Source organism: Schistocerca piceifrons, chromosome 2 (genome assembly GCF_021461385.2).
Source record: "Schistocerca piceifrons isolate TAMUIC-IGC-003096 chromosome 2, iqSchPice1.1, whole genome shotgun sequence".
Taxonomy (NCBI): domain Eukaryota; kingdom Metazoa; phylum Arthropoda; class Insecta; order Orthoptera; family Acrididae; genus Schistocerca; species Schistocerca piceifrons.
This window is the reverse complement of record NC_060139.1, coordinates 580,776,263-580,797,648: the sequence shown is the minus strand read 5'-3', so window position 1 is coordinate 580,797,648 and position 21,386 is coordinate 580,776,263. Positions and strand designations below refer to the sequence as shown.

General features: G+C 38.1%; 1 protein-coding gene across 1 annotated transcript in view; it reads left to right on the top strand.

The window, feature by feature from the left end:
• The window catches only part of LOC124774960 (TATA-binding protein-associated factor 172), a 307,412-nt gene that overhangs the window by 174,667 nt on the left and 111,359 nt on the right, over window positions 1-21,386 (top strand). The window contains exons 22-23 of the mRNA XM_047249684.1: window positions 13,255-13,361; window positions 17,544-17,811. Coding sequence (XP_047105640.1) covers window positions 13,255-13,361; window positions 17,544-17,811 — 375 coding nt within the window. The remainder of the gene's footprint in view (window positions 1-13,254; window positions 13,362-17,543; window positions 17,812-21,386) is intronic.

The following is a 21,386-nucleotide window of genomic DNA, read 5'->3' as shown; positions in this document are numbered from 1 at the left end:
GTGTTGCCTAGCTGAACGTGATTAATGATAATCTACTCTCACCATAGATTCTGGAAATTTCTGCCATATGGAAGGTGCTCCCTGTGGAGTAGTGTTCAAAATTCAGTGGTCTAAAACCACATGAGCAGGCATATTCTCAACTTGGTTTTCATGTATTCAGATTTTACAATCGTCGTCATTTCAAGATGCTGAATGCAGACCTGTACTAGAATGTATGCAGTAAATGAACTTTGGAAGTGTTCTTGAATATAGCTAGGTGGAAAAAAAGAATGCTTAAATACTTACTTTGCCATTTATTTAAAAATTTATTCCTTTTGAAACATATTTCTCTTTTTTTCTTGCAAGAATAGACTTTTGATTAAGTAAATATCTATTAACTGATGTGTATCTACAGTCATTTGCCATAAATAATAAGTTATTTCTTGTTTTAATTTTGTTATTGTACTGGAAAAAAGGATAATATACCTTGAACCTTTTACCAAATCAGATTTATGTATCAGCACCTGGTGAATCTGATATCGCTTCACAGAGATATGACAATTTCTGTTCAGCAGTTCTGAATAAACATGTTGTACAAATGAACTAACTTTCGACTTTACAGATCTGTCAGTGCCGGTAAGATGGTATTTTCTTGACCTGTGTTGTTTTAAACCCAAAGTTAAAAATACAGCCTCATTATCTAGAACAGAGTTTGCACATTAAGTAAAATGAGACAAATTAAAAATGCTCACAGTAATTGCAGTATTATAGTCTTATGATTTTAATTGGAAAATGTAGCCGAAATTTGAAAATGTTGTCAAAACTTCTTTCTTCATAAAACGGTAGAGATCTGATAGCTGTAACAGCACAGTTGTCATATGTAGGCCATATTTCACTTAAGATGGTGATCAAAATATATTTCAGTTCAACACTTATTTGAGAGAGAACATGAATATATAGGATATTGACGCAGTTGAAGCAAATAATGTAATCTCTAAGGAGAATGCAAAAGTAGTGCAAGATGGAAAAAGGAAGAATTAAGTTTAGAAAGCAATAATCACTTAAGAAAACTGAATTTCACTCTTCAAATTATTTCAGTTACTGCGACTTTGAAACAATTGTTTAGCCATGAAATAATTTTCAGTGTGTTTAAGTTGTAATGTTAGTTAATGATATAGTCAAAAAAATATATATTTTTCACATTCTGAATAACATGTTTTTACATAAAAAAAAATCAAGAACAGGAAAGGACAGAGAAAATAGTTACATGTGGCGGAATTAAAAGGTAGGTAGGAAACTATAATTGAATCCCAGTTGGAGCTTTATTACATGATACTTGATCCTGATCATGTTGAGCATCCCAGCTGAGACTAATGTTAATTATTAATGAAAACCATCACAACTCTATTATTACACATTAATTGTGTTATGAGCAGTTTCATTTGTTGAACATCTTCAGGCTGATGAATTGTCATGACTAGCACAACTCGGCAACCTGAAATGTTCAACACGCGAAACCTATAGTAACGCAATTAATGTCTGATAATACAGGTGAGATGGTTTTCATTAATGATTGATATCTGATCTACTGCATGAGCAGTTTTTACACACTAATTTTGGTCTCTTCTGCATCAACACCTTATGGAAACAGTCCAGTAACCTTCCAGAATTGGACCTAGTCACTGTTTCAGCATTTTATAAATAGATTAAATGGTACCCTGAAAGTCCAAAATAACAGTTGACAGTACTTATCCAAACAATGAAATAATTTTCACTTTTACCATGCATTTTCATTGATGTCAACGCACCTTTTGACCATTGTTTGTCCTTGGGGAAACACTCAGGCAACAAAATGAAAAAGTGTGGTGCAGTGAAGAAGCAGACTAATGGAATCAGAAAAGAGGAGGAACAGGTGTCAAAGGGTAAAGAACATATTGCTAACAGATGCTTACCAAGTTAATGAGTAATGTATGTACGTAACTGATAGTCTGGGGTTATGAAGTTCAACAAATAATGCATACTGCATTTACGAATTTTCATTTACATGTATATGTACATTTGCATGACTACTCTGCAATTCACAGTTAAGTGCCTGGCAGGGGTTCATCGAACCACCTTCAAGCTATTTCTGTCCGTTCCGCTGTCGAAGAGTGCACGAGAAAAACACACACTTAAATCTTTCTGGGCAAGCTCTGATTTCTCTTATTTTAGTATGACAATCATTTTTTCCTATGTAGGTGGGTGCCAACAATATACACTCCTGGAAATGGAAAAAAGAACACATTGACACCGGTGTGTCAGACCCACCATACTTGCTCCGGACACTGCGAGAGGGCTGTACAAGCAATGATCACACGCACGGCACAGCGGACACACCAGGAACCGCGGTGTTGGCCGTCGAATGGCGCTAGCTGCGCAGCATTTGTGCACCGCCGCCGTCAGTGTCAGCCAGTTTGCCGTGGCATACGGAGCTCCATCGCAGTCTTTAACACTGGTAGCATGCCGCGACAGCGTGGACGTGAACCGTATGTGCAGTTGACGGACTTTGAGCGAGAGCGTATAGTGGGCATGCGGGAGGCCGGGTGGACGTACCGCCGAATTGCTCAACACGTGGGGCGTGAGGTCTCCACAGTACATCGATGTTGTCGCCAATGGTCGGCGGAAGGTGCACGTCCTCGTCGACCTGGGACCAGACCGCAGCAACGCACGGATGCACGCCAAGACCGTAGGATCCTACGCAGTGCCGTAGGGGACCGCACCGCCACTTCCCAGCAAATTAGGGACACTGTTGCTCCTGGGGTATCGGCGAGGACCATTCGCAACCGTCTCCATGAAGCTGGGCTACGGTCCCGCACACCGTTAGGCCGTCTTCCGCTCACGCCCCAACATCGTGCAGCCCGCCTCCAGTGGTGTCGCGACAGGCGTGAATGGAGGGACGAATGGAGACGTGTCATCTTCAGCGTTGAGAGTCGCTTCTGTCTTGGTGCCAATGATGGTCGTATGCGTGTTTGGCGCCGTGCAGGTGAGCGCCACAATCAGGACTGCATATGACCGAGGCACACAGGGCCAACACCCGGCATCATGGTGTGGGGAGCGATCTCCTACACTGGCCGTACACCACTGGTGATCGTCGAGGGGACACTGAATAGTGCACGGTACATCCAAACCGTCATCGAACCCATCGTTCTACCATTCCTAGACCGGCAAGGGAACTTGCTGTTCCAACAGGACAATGCACGTCCGCATGTATCCCGTGCCACCCAACGTGCTCTAGAAGGTGTAAGTCAACTACCCTGGCCAGCAAGATCTCCGGATCTGTCCCCCATTGAGCATGTTTTGGACTGGATGAAGCGTCGTCTCACGCGGTCTGCACGTCCAGCACGAACGCTGGTCCAACTGAGGCGCCAGGTGGAAATGGCATGGCAAGCCGTTCCACAGGACTACATCCAGCATCTCTACGATCGTCTCCATGGGAGAATAGCAGCCTGCATTGCTGCGAAAGGTGGATATACACTGTACTAGTGCCGACATTGTGCATGCCCTGTTGCCTGTGTCTATGTGCCTGTGGTTCTGTCAGTGTGAACGTGTGATGTATCTGACCCCAGGAATGTGTCAATAAAGTTTCCCCTTCCTGGGACAATGAATTCACGGTGTTCTTATTTCAATTTCCAGGAGTGTATTTTCACACTCTGAGCAGAAAGCTGGTGATAAAAATTTCATGAGAACTGATACAACGAAAAATGCCTTTGTTTTAATCATTGCCACCCCAATTCATGTATCGTATCCTTGGCACGCTCCCCCTTATTTTGCAATAGTACAAAACCGTTTGCTCGTCTTTGAACTTTTTTGGTGTCCTCCGTCGATCCTATCTGATGCTGATCGCACACTGCACAGCAGTACTCCAAAAAAGGACAAGTGTAGTGTCTCTTCAGTGGACCTGTTGCATTTTCTCAGTCTTCTGCCAATAAATTGTTGTCTTCGGTTTGCTTTGCTCACAGTATTATCTTTGATCATTCCAACTTAAGCTATTCGTAATTAAAACCCCAGAGTATTTAGTTGTATTTAAAGCCTTTAGATTTGTGTGATTTATCATGTAACCAAAATTTAGCTGACTCCTTTTGGTACTCATGTGGGAGACTTCACATTTTTCGTAATTTAGGTTCAGTTGGCACTTTTCACATCATACAGGTATCTTGTCTAAACTGTTTTGCAGTTTGTTTTGATCATCTGATGACTTTATAAAATGGTAAATGACAGCATCATCTACAAACAATCTAAGAGTGTTTCTCAAATTGTTTCCTAAATCAGCACAGGGCCTATAACAGGGTTGCCACAGATTCTGGAAATCAGGGAATTTCAAATGAGTCAGGGAAACATCAGGTAAATTTGGGGGAAAAAACCAGTGGAAAAATCTCATTTTTGTTTCAGTGGATGAAATGGTTTGTTTACTGAGATGTCATGCATCAACACGTTGGGTGCAGGTGAGCACATGCACCACTTCCCTACTCCCTCATTAGTACTGCTTCTCCTCTTCCTATCACTACCCTCAGCTTGCAGTCAGTGCTGCCACCACTTGTCGCCACTAGCCGAGCACCTGCAGATGAGAGGCAGGGAGGTGTGAGGAGTGGTTTATTTGGATCTGATTCTCAGAGATGCAGTAGCTGGATGCAGTGGTCATTTATGTGTGAATTGTGTCTGAGTGATTGCGTGAATGTGTGTGTACGCTCGCTTTCTGACAAAGGCTATGGCCAAAAATTTAGCTGAGAGTGTGTGATTGTCTTTTTCTCTGTGCCCGTCTGTGGCTCAATGGACATCTTTATGGTGAGTTGCTACCTATCCTCACTATTATTGATTCTCAGAGTATTTGTACAAGTTATCTGTTGCACAGATCGATTACTGTGATCCTGTTTCATCGACATGCTGTCTGTGACCCCTACGTAGCTGGCAACACTAGTGGATTTCTGCGACAGGTCAAAAACGTAGGCCATTTCTGTGAGTATCTGTAACAGATCGTGCCTGCTGACCTGAAGCCCTACGTTTCCCGCTAATGTGCACGTCCTGCCCTTCGTATCTAGTTTCACCGACCTCCCCACAGGCTGGGCTGTATTTGTGTGTGGCATAATGCAGTGAATTTTTGTGGTTTATCCGTAGACCCAAGACTGCGGTCCTCCTCAGAGGCCAGATGCCACGGGCAATGGAATTTTGACTGTCTCACTTCAAGAACATTGCAAGGTGTGGCATTTTATAGACATTTTACTTATTTTGGTTCCTTTTGGCAATTCAAAAGTAGTTATTATATTAGAAAGTATGGACAATAAGGAGAAGAAAATTACGGCAGTCACTGGCGGTTTGTATGCTATGTACTCAAATATTTCTCAAAAGAAAAATCACATAATACCTTTAAAATAATTGATGCAACACAGTGGCTAATAACCGACAGTAATGAACGTAGTAGAACCAACATTTTATTGAAGGTCCCCTATGTTGTTGGTTTACTTATTGTCGATACTTTCTAATATATAAACTACTTTTGAAATGCCAAAATGTACTAGAATAAATTAAATGTCTATAAAACGCCACACCTTGCAACGTACTTGTGGTGAGACAGCCGAAATTCCTGAAATCTGCCTTATAGCTTCTTTCTGAGGTTATTTCTGAAATCAATGATGGTATTTTAAATCTGACTTCTGACTCCAAGGAAATGCATATTTTTGTCACCAAATGTCTTTTATTTCGTTGAACTGAAATAACGTCAGTGGTGTTGATGATACATGTGTACCATTTGGCTTGCTTTCTCCATGTAAAAACAGTTCATCGCAAGAGATGTTGATGTGAGTACTTAAGATTTTGGCTCACATTGGAAAATGCCATCTGCTTGCAAGTTTTACTTAGATATTTCCTTGTTTGGCACTATTGTTTCTTGTACTGTAGCTGCAAAGACAGATTGTCAACTAACACCTTTAGTTATCCTTGCGATTGCAAAATTTGCCAGGGAAAATGCTAAAACTTGTCTGAAAATCAAGGAAATATCAGGGAATTTCACTTGGGGATACTTGTGGCAACCCTGATAACACTTCCTTGGGGAACGCCTGATATTACCTTTGTTTTACTCAATTACTTTCCGTTGATTACTGCTAACTATAACCTTTCTGACTGGAAGTCACGAGTCCAGTCTCACAACTGAGACGATAGTCCACAGGCACGCAATTTGATTCGAAGTCACTTGTGAGGTACGGTGTCAAAAGTCTTCTGGAAATCTAAAAGTGTGGAATTAATTTGACATCCCCTGTCACTAGCACTCACTATGTTGTGAGAATAAAGAGCTAGTTGTGTTTCACAACAAAGATATCTTCCAAATCTGTGTTGGTTGCTTGTCAATAAATCATTTTCTTCGACATAACTCATTATGTTCAAACACAGTATTTGTTCCAGAATCCTACTGCAAATCGACAGTCGTGATATGGGGCTGTAATTATGTGAATTACTTCCATTTTCTTTCTTTGATATTGGTGTGACTTGTGCAACTTTTCAGTCTTTAGCTACAGATCTTTCAATTAGCGATCGGTTGTATATATTGCTAAATATGGAGCTGCTGTGTCAGCATACTCTGAGAGGAACCTGACTGGCATACAACCAGGACCAGAGACCTTGCTCGTATTAAGAGTTTTAAGCTGCTATGCTGTGCTGAGGATACCTGCTTCTAAGTTACTTGTGTTGGCAATTGTTCGTGGTTTGGATTCTGAAGTATTTACTTCATCTTCTTTGGTGAAGGAATTTTTGGTAGTTGGTGGACAAGTGGATGGATAAAATATCAAGTCATGTTGATTTTAGGACTTGGCTGCAAACCTGAGGAAGTTACCAAGAATTGTTGCACTGAGAAAACATATGTAGTTGCATCATGTACAAGTTACATGAGTAATACAAGCTTGCCAGGAAAAAATATCAAGTATGAAATTGTGAGAATATAATGTTAATCATAAAATATCAACGAAGTTAATTGATGAGTTTCAGATTAGTAATATCTTTCATTTTTATGTAACCAGGAATTGCAACCAGAACATTTCTTGTTTGATTGAAATATAAAGTGAAACCTCAGTACAAGAAAACTGATTAAAAAAACACAGTGAATGTCTGACAAATTTCACTTTTTCTAGCATTCTCCAAAATTTTTTAAAATTATGTGTAAAGATTACTTAGCTATCTGATGCCAAATAATATATTGAGCGGTTACAGTTTGGATTTCTGAATGGTTGTGATACTGAAATATTTGACTGTGGAATTTGCAACATGTTTGTGTAGACACAGAAGAAGGCCACTGTTACAGAAATGTTGGTTTCTTCAGTACGGTTTTTTACATTATGGCGCAGTACGATGCCCAGAAAACCTTTATGTCAACTGACTCTGGTTTTGAAAGCCTAAACAGTTATATCTTTGCAAATAAATTGGCAGGTGTGTGTGTGTGTGTGTGTGTGTGTGTGTGTGTGTGTGTGTCATGCGCGTTTTAGTGTTTGTTTGTTTGTTTTGTGCTGAAAACATGGTTATTGACAATATAATGTAAATGGATAGCTAAAAAATCTACTCACCAAGTGGCGGCAGGAGAACACACACACACACACACACACACACACACACACACACACACAAGTTTTTTTTTTTTCAACCTTTTGGAGCCAGTGGCTCCTTCTTCTAGCAAAAGAGTTGAAGGGGAAGGAAAGAGGAGTGAAGAAAAAGGATTGGAGAGGCATAGGAAAAGGGGTACAGTTCAGAAAAGCCACCTAGAAAACCATGTCAGATGAGATTTACCAGATGGGATGAGAAGGAAAGAACCCTGACCTGGGGATTCTGACTGACTTTTCTGAACCTTGCAAAAGTCACAATTTCTAAGCTATAAATACAGGGAATAGGAAGTATCTTCCTGAAAATAGGCTTAATGGTGGAGGTACACGGGGACACCTGCTTCATTATCTTTTGAGGATTTTTTATGCATCACAAAAGTTATACTATGCTTTGACACTCAAAATGGGATTTCATAAGAGAGAATTGAGTGTACTAAAGCAAAATAAACTATTTTTAGAGTTGAGATATCACAATACTGGCAAAGAATTGGAAAAGCATAGCCTAGGCTGCTCAGTTTCTGTAGCAGCGTTTCTCTGTGAGTATTCCATTGACGTTATTGTCTCTTTATTGTATTTACATTACATTTAAGTCTCAGGAAGTCGTTTCTGAAAGTATTTGTATGGAGTGTAGCCATGTATGGAAGTGAAACATGGACGATAAATAGTTTGGACAAGAAGAGAATAGAAGCTTTTGAAATGTGGTGCTACAGAAGAATGCTGAAGATTAGATGGGTAGATCACGTAACTAATGAGGAGGTATTGAATAGAATTGGGGAGAAGAGGAGTTTGTGGCACAACTTGACTAGAAGAAGGGACCTGTTGGTAGGACATGTTCTGAGGCATCAAGGGATCACAAATTTAGCATTGGAGGGCAGCGTGTTGGGTAAAAATTGTAGAGGGAGACCAAGAGATGAATACACTAGGCAGATTCAGAAGGATGTAGGTTGCAGTAAGTACTGGGAGATGAAGAAGCTTGCACAGGATAGAGTATCATGGAGAGCTGCATCAAACCAGTCTCAGGACTGAAGACGACAACAACAACAACAACATTATATTTACATGAAAGGCACTTCATAGCCATCATATTTGATACTCTATGACTTACTGCAGCAATTACTGTTTCATTTCACTTTCCATCACTTGTTAGTTTTTGTTTAACAATGTCCTATTTAGATCTTTGCAGAATTGTTTGCTGAGTCTACTGTTGTCCATTTTACCCACTGTTTTGCATTGAGGCTTCAAAAATAATTACCATTTCTTTGTTATGCTCCAATAAATAGGCTAAAACTTTTAACTCCCCTTTCCCCTTTTAAGAAATGTTTGTAATTGATTCATGAAAAATCCGGGATTAAATAGCAGATATTTATTTGAGAGTGGGTCACTACCTATCAAATGGAATGACATAGAACAGTAGGTAGGCATGCTGAGAAGATGAAATATTATAACTGGTTGAGATTGTAGAAGAAAATTTGTGTATTATAGCCTGAAAATTGTAAACTATCAGATGAATCACTATTAAATGCACAATTTCCATGCCATATTTAGAATGAAATGCTGTTGTGTTAGAACACACAGAGATTATCACCATTCATCATCTGTGCATATTTTTGTATCTCTTTAATTGTTCTAAATACAGTGCCCTCATATATTATTAGCAGATCAGCAGCATTAGAAACCAAACTGCACTGAAGTTTAGAAAATATAGTACATTTTCTGTCAGCAAAAGTAATGAATGGAAGATAATGAGCGAACTTCCACAGCTGTGTTATTGGTGCATAATCTTTCTTGTCTAAGAGAGCACATTGATCTTTTAATAGACTCCTTGCATTATTTTTTAATTGCATTTGATTGGAAGACAGATGGAATACCTGTAATTTTTTTATCATTATGTAACTGCATGAAAAATTTAAAGGACTTTATCAATTTGAACCAAACCTTTTGGTTTCTGAACCTGGAGAAAACACAGAGTGGCAGTTCAGACAAATATGGATCAAGTTCAAGAATGGGACAGACTGTAAAAATCAGACAATGAGTAGTAATATGTAGCATTTAAATTCGTGTCCAATTGGTGCACTGCCATTGTGTACAGTACATTTTAAAAAATGCAAATTGTGTCATATGTAAAAGGTTAATGTAGTGAGTAGAAATGATATTTATGGAATTAACATAAAAATACTTTGTAGACAAAGAAAGGAAGGATATGATCTGATGACAACACATTACATCTACAAATGGCCAAATGTTGTATGGGCCTTGTTTGTGATGTGTAGAATAGCTGCTGGTCCCACCATTTATGTGGTAGTGAGATGGCTTATATACGGTCCACTCAAATTAATGTGACCACAGCTAATATTCTATGCAACATACCACAGCCACTTATCGGAGGCAGATGGCAGCACTAGCAGTGGATGGGGGACGTGGAAAACAGTGCAGTAGTTGTAATATGAAAAGGGAGTGATTTACCTGTTGTGAAGAAGGGCATGATCACTGCTTTTTGCCCATGTGTGGAAGCATTTAAAAATGGCTGAAGCTGTAAAATGTTCATGTGCTGCTGCTGTTAAAGTATAACGTGGATGGTGCAATGATGCTATTGAAAAGCATTATCTCCTCAGTAACTGTTAAGTGAGCTTTGCTGTTTATGGGCCTTCACAGTAGGTGCCTGGTTCATGCACCAAAGCAGACTGCTGTTCACAAAATGCTTTTCGGATGTTGACGAACACAACTTTAATTTAATACTGCTATTTACTGACTGCTGCATAAAGAGAATGAGCTATTTTTCACAAGATCACTGTGTTGATCCTTATGGATGAGATGTCATACAACGCATGTTTTATATTATACAATACATTGGTTTTAAAATGTGGTCCTCCTGTTGTACACATGTCCAATAACTCTTCTTGAAAACAGTAATGACCTATGCCTTTTTTCCAGTGACTAGCACTAGATTACTCCATGACCTTTAATAAAGTTATATTTGAAGGCAAGCAGTTTTTTCACATATTCTATATAGAACAGTACAGTTACTCAGGTTCTCTTTTCAACAATTTTACTTGATTTCTGTTCTGTGGTCACTTACTTTGATGCCCATCTCTTTGGTATTTGTGTGACAATTAAAAGGAGGAACCATGGTTGATTTGCTATAATGTAATGATTTTGGATGACTGAATTTTTTATTTAAGCCTCTCTGTGTTATTTATTTTGCTACTGCCATAATCACTGAACAACTGTAGAGTTGACATTGATCAATTTGTTGGCTTTACATAAGACCACAAATTAAGTTTTTTGTGAGGTTATCTGATAAGATTTCACTCTTGAATTCATTGAATGAATGCTTTTTAAATTGTTGTACATGTGATCAATTTTATCTTCATTCAGGTTTTGTTAGCTTTGTTTAAATCTGTAGTGAAGCCCTCTCTGTTTTAGTAAAAACTTCCAACTATGGTTACTGAATCACAGCAGATCTTTCATGTTATCCAAAACATTGCATGGCACATCTATTTTATTTAGAGACTATGCCAGAAGCGGGCATCAGTTGCAGATTGCTGTTCTAATGGCTTCCAGGGGCATCAATAATTTGCATTTCATTGCTTTACAGAATTATTGACCGAATTTAAAAATTTTAAATGCTGCCGTAATCTACTCATTAAGAGGTATAATCCTTAAAAGTTTAACACAGACAAGTATTACAGAATGCCAGACCTTCACAAAACTTTCTAATTGCACCTCGCACCCCCCCCCCCCCCTCCCCTCCTCTCCCCACATGCATGTGAATGTGCACACACACACACACACACACACACACACACACACACACACACACACATTGAAAGGAAAAAAAATGTATATCAGTTGCTATATATTCACTGTTCATGCAGTAAAATTTCAGCATAAAACATGACTTTTTCTGAATTACTACTGACTACTCACAGCACAGGTCTCAAACAGGATTCACATACACCACTGAATGTATCTGCAAAATTATATCACTGTGTGACTTATAGTTCAGGAGAGATTTCGTCATAGAGATTCATGAAAAACTTGCTTTTGTTTAAAATGGGAAATGTATTACTCAGACTGTATTCATCCAGTGTTTCATAATAGAGCACTGAGCAATTTCCAACAAACTTGAAGCATAATTTCAAACTTTTTCTATTCTTTTTCTTGCTTATGTGCTTAATGTAAAATATTTAACACATTAACTCATTTGTAAAGTAATCAGACATTTGAAGCAGTTTTATACATAGAGTTTGAGTCTTAAAAGAATGTGGTATTTACTGGTACATGTCTAAAACACATTTTTCAATACTCTTCTATTCTATCCATTCATACTACATAATTTGATTCCCAGAGCTGAATGATTGATGTCAACTGTTCAGATACTCTGTCAACAGTTTCTTACTATGCAGAATTTTGTTTTTAATGACATTTGTGGGTAAAAATAAAAATCAACTTCCGAAGAGTTGTGATTCATACAAGTTATTACAAGACACCCAAATAATTTCCATGTAGGTTTTAGCTCTTTGTGTTGTGTTCTGCATTCTGTTATGAAGGTCTTAAACAAGCTGCTGCTAATGTCAGTACATTCATGTATACAGGATGAGCCCAAATTTCATTGACAACGTTTTGGAGTTTATTCAGGGATATTTCCTGAGTGTTTCAGTATAAGGTACGGGTGACCTACAGTGATACACTGCAGAGTAATAATGTAGTTCTGATTTGTTTGGTTTGTCACTCCACTACCTACGCTTGTGTGAAAATACCTTCATAACGGTGAAAAAGCCTAGAACATTGAATCATGAAAGCATACAACATGAAACAGAGAGTATTCATCAACACCCAGCTGCAGATGTACTGTGATTTGGTTGCTGCCACTGTGGGAACAGCTCACTATAGTATCACTGTGTCACTCGTCCATTTGCATTCAGTGAACCCATATGCAAAGTACATATTGACCAACTCTTTGTGTAAGCAGCAAACACCGTGAGTGAATGATGCTAGTTTGTTTCCAAAAGATGCGCAGTCCTGACTGTCAACATTTCCACTGTTGTACAGATATTTCAGTGCAATCCACATACAAAGATAAATGGAGTATGAAATCAAATCAAATGCAGTTACTCTTTTATGAACCACCAGAGATGAGAAGTCCATTATACCAAAATAGTCAGAAAATGTGTCTTGAAGGGCCTCCGAAATTTTGTTGGTGGAATTCAGGTTCATTCTGTATATTAAATAACTTCTTGTAGGTAGTAAATGGTACTCGGCATAACTGCGGAAGCAGCAACATTTTTCAAAATTGATGATTTCCTATTCATTTTATCTTTCTCATTTATAGCAAGTAAAGTTATAAATAGAGAGTTATTTGTTATTACAATTACTTGCTTTGTTGGTGTCAGGTGATTCTCTGTATTAATACATAGCGTGACACATTCTGTATTTATAAGGCTCTCCTGCATGATGACATCTACAAAATATGATGAATGGATAATCATAAGAAGGTAGCTAAGTTACGGCAAAAACTCATTTGACACTATAATGTGGGCTTCCAGAAAATGTTATTAGAACTAAACTTTAGTGTGATCAATTTAGTAAAGTTACTATCTACCATTTTTGTTTCAAATCTCAGGCTGTTTTCTTCTATAATCAATAAATTTGTTCACAGACACTGCAGCAGTTTTAAATTCTGATGCAGCTGCTGAAGATTTGGTATCAACGTTACTGGTGTTGGAAATAACATGTCCAGCACTTGACAGAGACCTCCTTGCACAGGTATAAAAAGTTACTTCTTTACACTGATATTAAAGGTGAGCTATATTAGCTGTTGATGGCTTCAGAGTAAATGTGATCCACGAGCAGATTTGTTTACTGAAAATAGGCAAATATATTTTGACATGGCTTGAAGTTGACATATCCATAATTTTATTTAGAACTCATTGTTGTGAATAAGTGTTTGCTTCTCACTGATAAGTTGGCAAAATGAGAAAAAGTTAATTATAGCACTGTTTTTTATAGCTATAATTTATTGCCTACTTTGTGAAATTATACATTAATTGGTTGAACATCAGTACTTCAGTGTTGAGCGATTAATGTTTCATTATGGACTAAGCAATTTCAAAAAAAATTTTCAGGCATTTTACAAATTTTAGGTGTAACAAGTATTGTTGTAATCATAGTAAGGGATATTCTTTTAAATATGCTGCATTACATTGAGTTGTTGGTGTCTTCAATTCCGATACTAATTTGACATAGCTCTCTCCATTAGTCCATTTTGTGCAAACCTCAACATCTCTGCATAATTATTGCAACCGACATCCATTTGGACCTGTTACTTTGAAGCTTTGCCCCCCCCCCCCCTCCCACACACACACACACACACACACACACACACACACACACACACACACACACATACACACAAAATTCCTTCCATTACCAATTTGACAGTGCTTTGGTGCCTCAGGATGTGTCCTGTTTACTGACTGATTCTTTTAGTGAAGTTGTACTTTTTCCCCCCCAATTCATTTCAGTACCTCTTCATAAGTTATTCACTCCACCAATACAATCTTCAGCAGTTTTCTGTAGCAACACATTTCAAAGATTTTTTTGTCTTTTTGTCTGAACTGTTTATCAAGAAAAATGCTTTTGGAAAAGACTTCAAAACATTTCAGTTTATATTCAATGTTAACATGTTTTTCCATTTTGTAAACATTTTCTTGCTATTGGCAGCCTGCATTTTATATCTTCTGTTCTACTTGCGAGATTTATGTGGATGGAAGTAACATTTGCTCCTACTCCTCGCAGAAAGCGCTGTCTTGAAATTTCAATAGTGAAAGCCTCCATGATGCACAACACGTCTCTTGTAATGTGAACCACTGGAGTTTGTTGAACGTCTCTGTAATACTATTGTGCCAACTAAAAGATCTCGTGACAAAACTTTACATTCTTTGTTGGATCTTCTATATTTCTTCTATCAGTTCCACTAGTGTCTCATTTCTAATCCAATTTCATCAGATCGCCCACTTTAATTTTACCGTATTCCAGTACCCTAATTTTACTGTTGTTCATTGCATCTCATTACATCTTTTCGAAACATAATCCATTCTCAGTCCTTTACTATCTCTTTAAATTGGTATGAATGTTGATTCACGATTCACTTAGGAATATTTTGTTGTAAGGTGATCCTACATTTTACCTTTCATGTGCTATAATGTTTGGTTTGGTGTTCGAAGTATCCTCATACTAGCTGAATGTACTTGTCCTGTGCCTGCATTTCTAGAGTCAGTCTGTAGATTTGAGTTATTCTTCCTTGCTTCATATTATGAGCATAGAGCTGAAGTGGATGGCAACTTTACATTAAGCGTCTGTTTTCATAACTGGACAGTGCTAATAATAACAAAAGAGCTGGAGAGAAGTTAGTAAAAAACTGAATATTGGATTCACATTGTTCGTAATAGAAATGGTTCCTATACAGAATTGAAATGTGCTGTGTAATTATTTGACATTTTCTTGAATTTTGTATACTTTTGTTTGAACATTAAGTGGTTTGTTTACTAAGTGTTAAATACAGATTTTGTGTCATTCAGAGGTAGAATTTTTTTGTAACAGGATACAGTAAAGATATAAATATTAATTGTTGGGATGCAAAGGTATTTCAAAAGCAGTCACTGGAATAGACACATGGAAAGAAATTGAACATTGTCCTCTTGAAAAAGATATGTTGGTTTGGCAAACAAAGATTAAAGAAGATAGGTTACAACAGCTGAACAAATATTTAAGTTTAGCTTCTTTGAAATAAAGTGTCAACGTCTAAACACAGTGCCCTTGTGCTTGCTAATCTGAAAGAATTTTTTTAAACTTAGAATGCAAATAGCACAAATGGGTTAAAACATTAATTATCATATAGAAACACAAAGAAAGAACGAATATTCATGTTGATGTTTTTCATTGCTGTAGCTCTAACCAGTAGTTGGCAAAAAGGTGAAAGTCGACTCGTACTCATATCAGTTATTGTTCACTACTTATGTAGGTGTAATATAAATGTAATATTACTTTCTTATGTGTGTTTCTGTGGCAATGTGATTGTATTATACACAGCTGAAGTGGATTTAATTTGAAATAATACATAAACAATGTTTGGAAAATGTTTAAATTAAAAATTAGAATTTTGCCTTAATTGTTTTTATATTAAGGTCAATTGGTCAAAAAATTCATCTGTAAACTAGTCACTTCTTACTTCTGTAGCACTTGGTGTTTGTTTATTTCTGTTTTACTTAATATCATGATGTGTAGCTGTCAGTAGACTGTTTGTACTTTCTTGAAGGATTTTAAATTGATCATTTTAGCACTGGGTACGTGATGTCTTTAATGAATACAAGAATTTTAATGTAGAATGTAATACCTTCTATGTACGAGGGGTGTTCAGTAAGTAGTGCAACACTTTGTTTTGAAACCATGTTGGTTTTAGTCAGGATTCCAATACACCATGCTATTCCCCATTCTTTTGGCTACAAAACCATATTTTTCAACATAATCTTAGTTCAATATGATGGCTTGGCCCCATTTTACTGGGAGAACATTGGAACCTATGTCTTCCTGCATCAATAACCTCCACGTCATCCATGTACTGCTTCCCACCGAGTGCATCCTTCATTGGGCTAAACAGATGGAAGTCAGAAGGTACGAGATCCAGTCTGTAGGGTGTGTGAGGAAGAATAGTCCAGTGAATTGTTGTGATCTCCACTCAGGTGTGCAGACTTGCGTGAGGCCTTGTTTTTTCACGGTGAAGGAGAAGTTCATTTGTGGCAACAAACATGCTGAAGCCATTTCTTCAGTTTCCTGAGGGTAGCACAATACACTTCTGAGTAGATCACTGCATCATGAGGGAGGGTACCAAACAGAATAACCTCTACAGAGTCCCAAGAGACTGTCGCCATTACTTAACCAGGTCAGGATGTGGCTTTGAACGACTTCCTCCACTCCATGGTTGCCAAATGTTCAATTGTGTGTGAAATCTTATGGGACTTAACTGGTAAGGTCATCAGCCCCTAAGCTTACACACTATTTAACCTAAATTATCCTAAGGACAAACACACACACCCATGCCCGAGGGAGGACTCGAACCTCCGCCAGGACCAGCCACACAGTCCATGACTGCAGCGTCTTAGACCGCTCGGCTAATCCCGCACAGCCCATGGTTGCCATTTTGTTTCTAGTTTGAAGTGATGAACCCATGTTTCACAGCCTGTGATGATGTTCTACAAAAAATTTTCACGATGAGCCTCATATCACATAAGCAATTCTTTGCAGATGGTCCTTTCTTGCTGCTTATGGTCTTCTATTAGGTAGTGAGGACACACACCTTTGAATACCCCTACTGGTGATCGTGTGTGGCAGCAGTACCACCAGAGACATCCAACAAGGTCTTTGTTGTGATCCATTGACCATGTCAAATAATAGGGTCCACACATTCCAACATTATACGAATCACAGCTGTACGTGGCTGGGCAAGAGATTGGACACGTTACCACAACCTTGTTGTGATGATGACAGATGCCTTGCTCAGTGACTCACTGTGCTTTTGTTCACTGCCAGGTCTCCATAAACATTCTGCAAGCATCTATGAATATCTGTGATGTCTTGTTTTCCACAGAAAGAAACTCAGTGACAGCTCTCCGCTTGGAATTCACCTCCATTACAGAAGCCATTTTGAAGGCTTTGTACACCACCAACACCTATCGGAACTTCATGAAATTATAGGGGCTGAAATGGGAATATTCCTCAAAGTCCCACAACAAATTACACATGTTTTCAATTGAAATTGCCCAAGGGGAAAAAAATGTGTGTTGCATTACTTATTGAACACCCCTCTTAGTTAGGTCAATTTCACATTGAGTGAATTTATTCACCAAACTAACCTCCATATTTGCTATTGGCACATTCTTATTTTCTTAGGTGCTAGAGTGCTTGCCACGACTATGCCTGCTGTTGACACATCCATATTGTGCAGTGCGTCACATGGCTGCCCGCAGCTTGGGTGCACTGGCATCTTTGGCTTCAGTTCCTGTTATGACACATGTTGTTTCTGCTGTCCTGCCTTTGTTGGATGCCATGACTGCAGATACAAGACGGCAAGGTGCTGTGGAGTGCTTGGCATGTATAGTCGACAGGCTACAAGAGAACATTGTTCCTTACATAGTCCTGCTGGTGGTTCCATTGCTAGGTATGTATTTACATATCAGTGAATATAATGAGTTCATTGTGAGTGATTCAATTTTTCATGTAATAATATTATCTCTTATGTATTTGCAAGAATGTTTACTTGTGTTTCTGGTGTGTGCATGTTGCAAAATGACTGTATGTCCTTTACAAACAGAGAGAATAACAGATGTTTTGAAAAAATCATAGATAATAATCATTAACAGGACCAATGATTCACTCATATAGTCTTATGAAAACTGCATTGAAGTGATGGAAGGTAGGTCAGTAGTGGCTGAGAATGGCAAAGCCTTGTGTGTGGAAATAGTACTGTTGCATCTCGCATTGCTCTGTAAATATGCCATGTGCATCTACTGTCATTTTTTAATGTAGCAAAATATTGGTTGTCACAGCAAGAATGCAACTTGCTTGGTTGTACTTGAGTACACAAAATGCTTACATATTGACACTCGAGTAAGTCTTAGAATGTGATCATGTTAGTTATGTAAATGTTACTAAAGTAAACATTTTGTTTAGTGTACCACCTTCATAGTTGAAGTTGTTAATATGCAGCAGTGCAGTAGTGAAACAAGAAGAAATATACTTGACAGAATATCACTATATTAGGAGGCAATGAGAAAAACACATATAGAAGATGACAAGGAAGCGTAGGAAGATAGAAGTTGATGGTGACAGATGTGTGGAATACAGCAAGAGAAGAAGAACCCTGCAGGAAAGAAGAAAGCCACTATCTTACATAGTCACAGTAACTGCTGTGTTGAAATCTGCCCATAACTCTAGTGTGTCAAATTTATTTATTGAGACAGCAAAACTTTCAGTCAGTCAGGAGGGGAGAAGAAACCCTCTCATTATTGAATTGAATGATACCCAAAACATGCTGTGATGTAAGGGAAATTAATGTGGAAGATTTATGGAGAATGTGGAATATAATTGAAGTAAATAATATTTGGAAAATATATGGAGAGTGAGATTAGACTTCCACTATCATGTGGATCTCTATCAATGCAGTTACTTGAGCACATAAGTAATGATTTTATCTGCATAAAGGTGCAGTGTTGCTTAATATGTGAAGGGTTTACCCCCTTTGCTTCAGAGAGTAAGGTGAAAAGTTCCTGGTTGTGTTGTTTTTGGTTAAAAATGTACATTCTTCCATGTGGTCCAATTTTAAGCCAGTGGAATTAGCCCAACAGTTTTCCAGTTAGTAAATTTCTTCCCTCCAAAAACCTATGTATGATTACCATTATCACTTTGTTGTAGTTAAAACATTTTTAGCCATAACATTCTACAGTTGTGTGACTACTTGGAAATCAGAGGGTGGTAATAGTAGTGAATTTAGTAGATTTTCCAACCATTTGTAATTCACATCCCCCAGTTTTCTTGTTGCCAAAGAACCATTCTGGTCATCCACATTGCCCTGATGGTCCAAAAAACTTGCACAGTATAATCAATTACTGTTTTACCATTTGTAAGGTAATCAGTAGTAAGAATTTCATTTGTATCCCGAAAAACGTGGCCATAAACTTACCAACACTGGAAATTAATTTCGCCCTCACCTTCCCCTTATTGTGTTTCTTGCTTTTGCAAATATCCGATGAAGTAGCAGACCTGTATTTCTTGCACAGTGACAGATCAGCATACAGAATCAAATTGATTGTTCTTAAAATGTTCCATAAATTGTTGAAAGGCTATTTTAACATAAATACATCAGGTCAGTATTATGAAAAAGACAGATTGCTACTCACCACAGAGGAGACATTGAGTCACTGCTACTCACCACATAGGGGAGTCATTGAGTCACAGACAGGCACAACAAAAAGATGCCCATACATTTTAACTTTCGGCCAAAAGACCTCCTCCTGATGTAAACACCCCCCCCCCCCCCCCCCCACACACACACACACACACACACACACACAAAAACACACACACAGGCACACAAGCACAACTCACACACACATGACTGCTGTCTCTTGCCACTGTGTTCAGCCACTGTAGCCAGAGACAGTGTAGTTATGGGCATAAGGGAAGGGCAATGAGAATATTTACAGAGTTGCAAGCTCTTGACAATTTGAGGTAGTTGTCTAGAAATACTAACTTAACTGGCTGAAATGGAGTAAGGAAGGAAGATTAATGTTTGATGTCCTGTCAACAAGTACGTCATTAGAGGCAGAGCACAGGCTCAGATTGAGGAAGGATGGGAAGAGAAATTGGCCATTCCCTTTTCAAAAGAACCACTCAACGATTGTATTAAGCAGTTTGGGAAAATTACTGAAAACCTAAATCTGGATGGCTTTGCTATGTTTAGAAGTTATGAGTGGTAAATTTTTTAGTGACATAGAAGCATATCTTTTGTCAATAACATAAATTGAAATTGTGGGGTATTTGTTAGTAATATTTATTTATTTTTGTTAGTAATATTTATTTATATGTGACATTGCATATTACTTTAAAATGTCTGAAGTTGTAATTTTAAAATTTGAAGTACTAGAATGAACTCCTAAAGTTGAAAAGATGTATTGATTTTGATTTGATTTATTTAATTTCATTGCCCAGTATAACAAATTTTTTTATTTGAAAAATTCCGTTGAAGAATATTGAGTTATGATTAAAAATCAGACTTGACTTCAGGAAATGACTTCCTTTTTACTTTCCAACCTTTTCTCTGCTTCTTAGTTAATATCACATTAATTAACAATAGAAATTTCATTTGTGTGTGTGTGTGTGTGTGTGTGTGTGTGTGTGTGTGTGTGTGTGTGGCGCGTGCGCCTACTCTCACTACCACAATTTACCATGATTCACTAATCTGCTGGTACATAGTGTTTAATTTTTTTTCATTTTTTGTTAGTAATTTAAAGCAGTTAATTTTTAGTGTGGTTACTTCTGTAACACTCTGCTTGGAACACAATGAACAAAGAAAAAGTTGAAACATGGATTTATACGCAAGGATACTCTACAATATATCTGTTGGATTTATACGCAAGGATACTCTACAATAGGTCTGTTGAGAAGGCTGCTAAGTGAGCACAAGTGCTTGGGGTTGTTCGCCGCATTTGAAGTGAGCACTCACAGTAAAGCGGGGTGTCCAGCTGTCATTATGTAGCACAGGGAAATACAAACTGCACTGTCTTCAAGGGAATGACGAAGTGTTAGGGTCATTGTAGCCTGAGACACAGGTGCACATACTTACCTTGAAGTGCTTAAAATGGAGAGTGGCTCATTTTAAATCAATGAAAAGCATCATGATGACCTTGATGCACATCAGTGCAGGATTTCTAGGCATAGTTAGAAGTTATACACGTACAGTGTGACAGGCAGTTGCGTGATAAGTTTCATAATAACACAAATCTCATGTTGTTGTTTTTGTTGTTGTTGTTGTTGTTGTCGTTGTCTTCAGTCCTGAGACTGGTTTGATGCAGCTCTCCATGCTATTCTATCCTGTGCAAGCTTCATCATCTACCACCAGATTTGTATAAAAATTGTCCTCACATAAATTTCCAGGACTTTACAAATTTGCAGCAATGATTATGTTGACGTTTGGACATACACTATGTGGTCAAAAGTTTATGGACACCTGGCTGA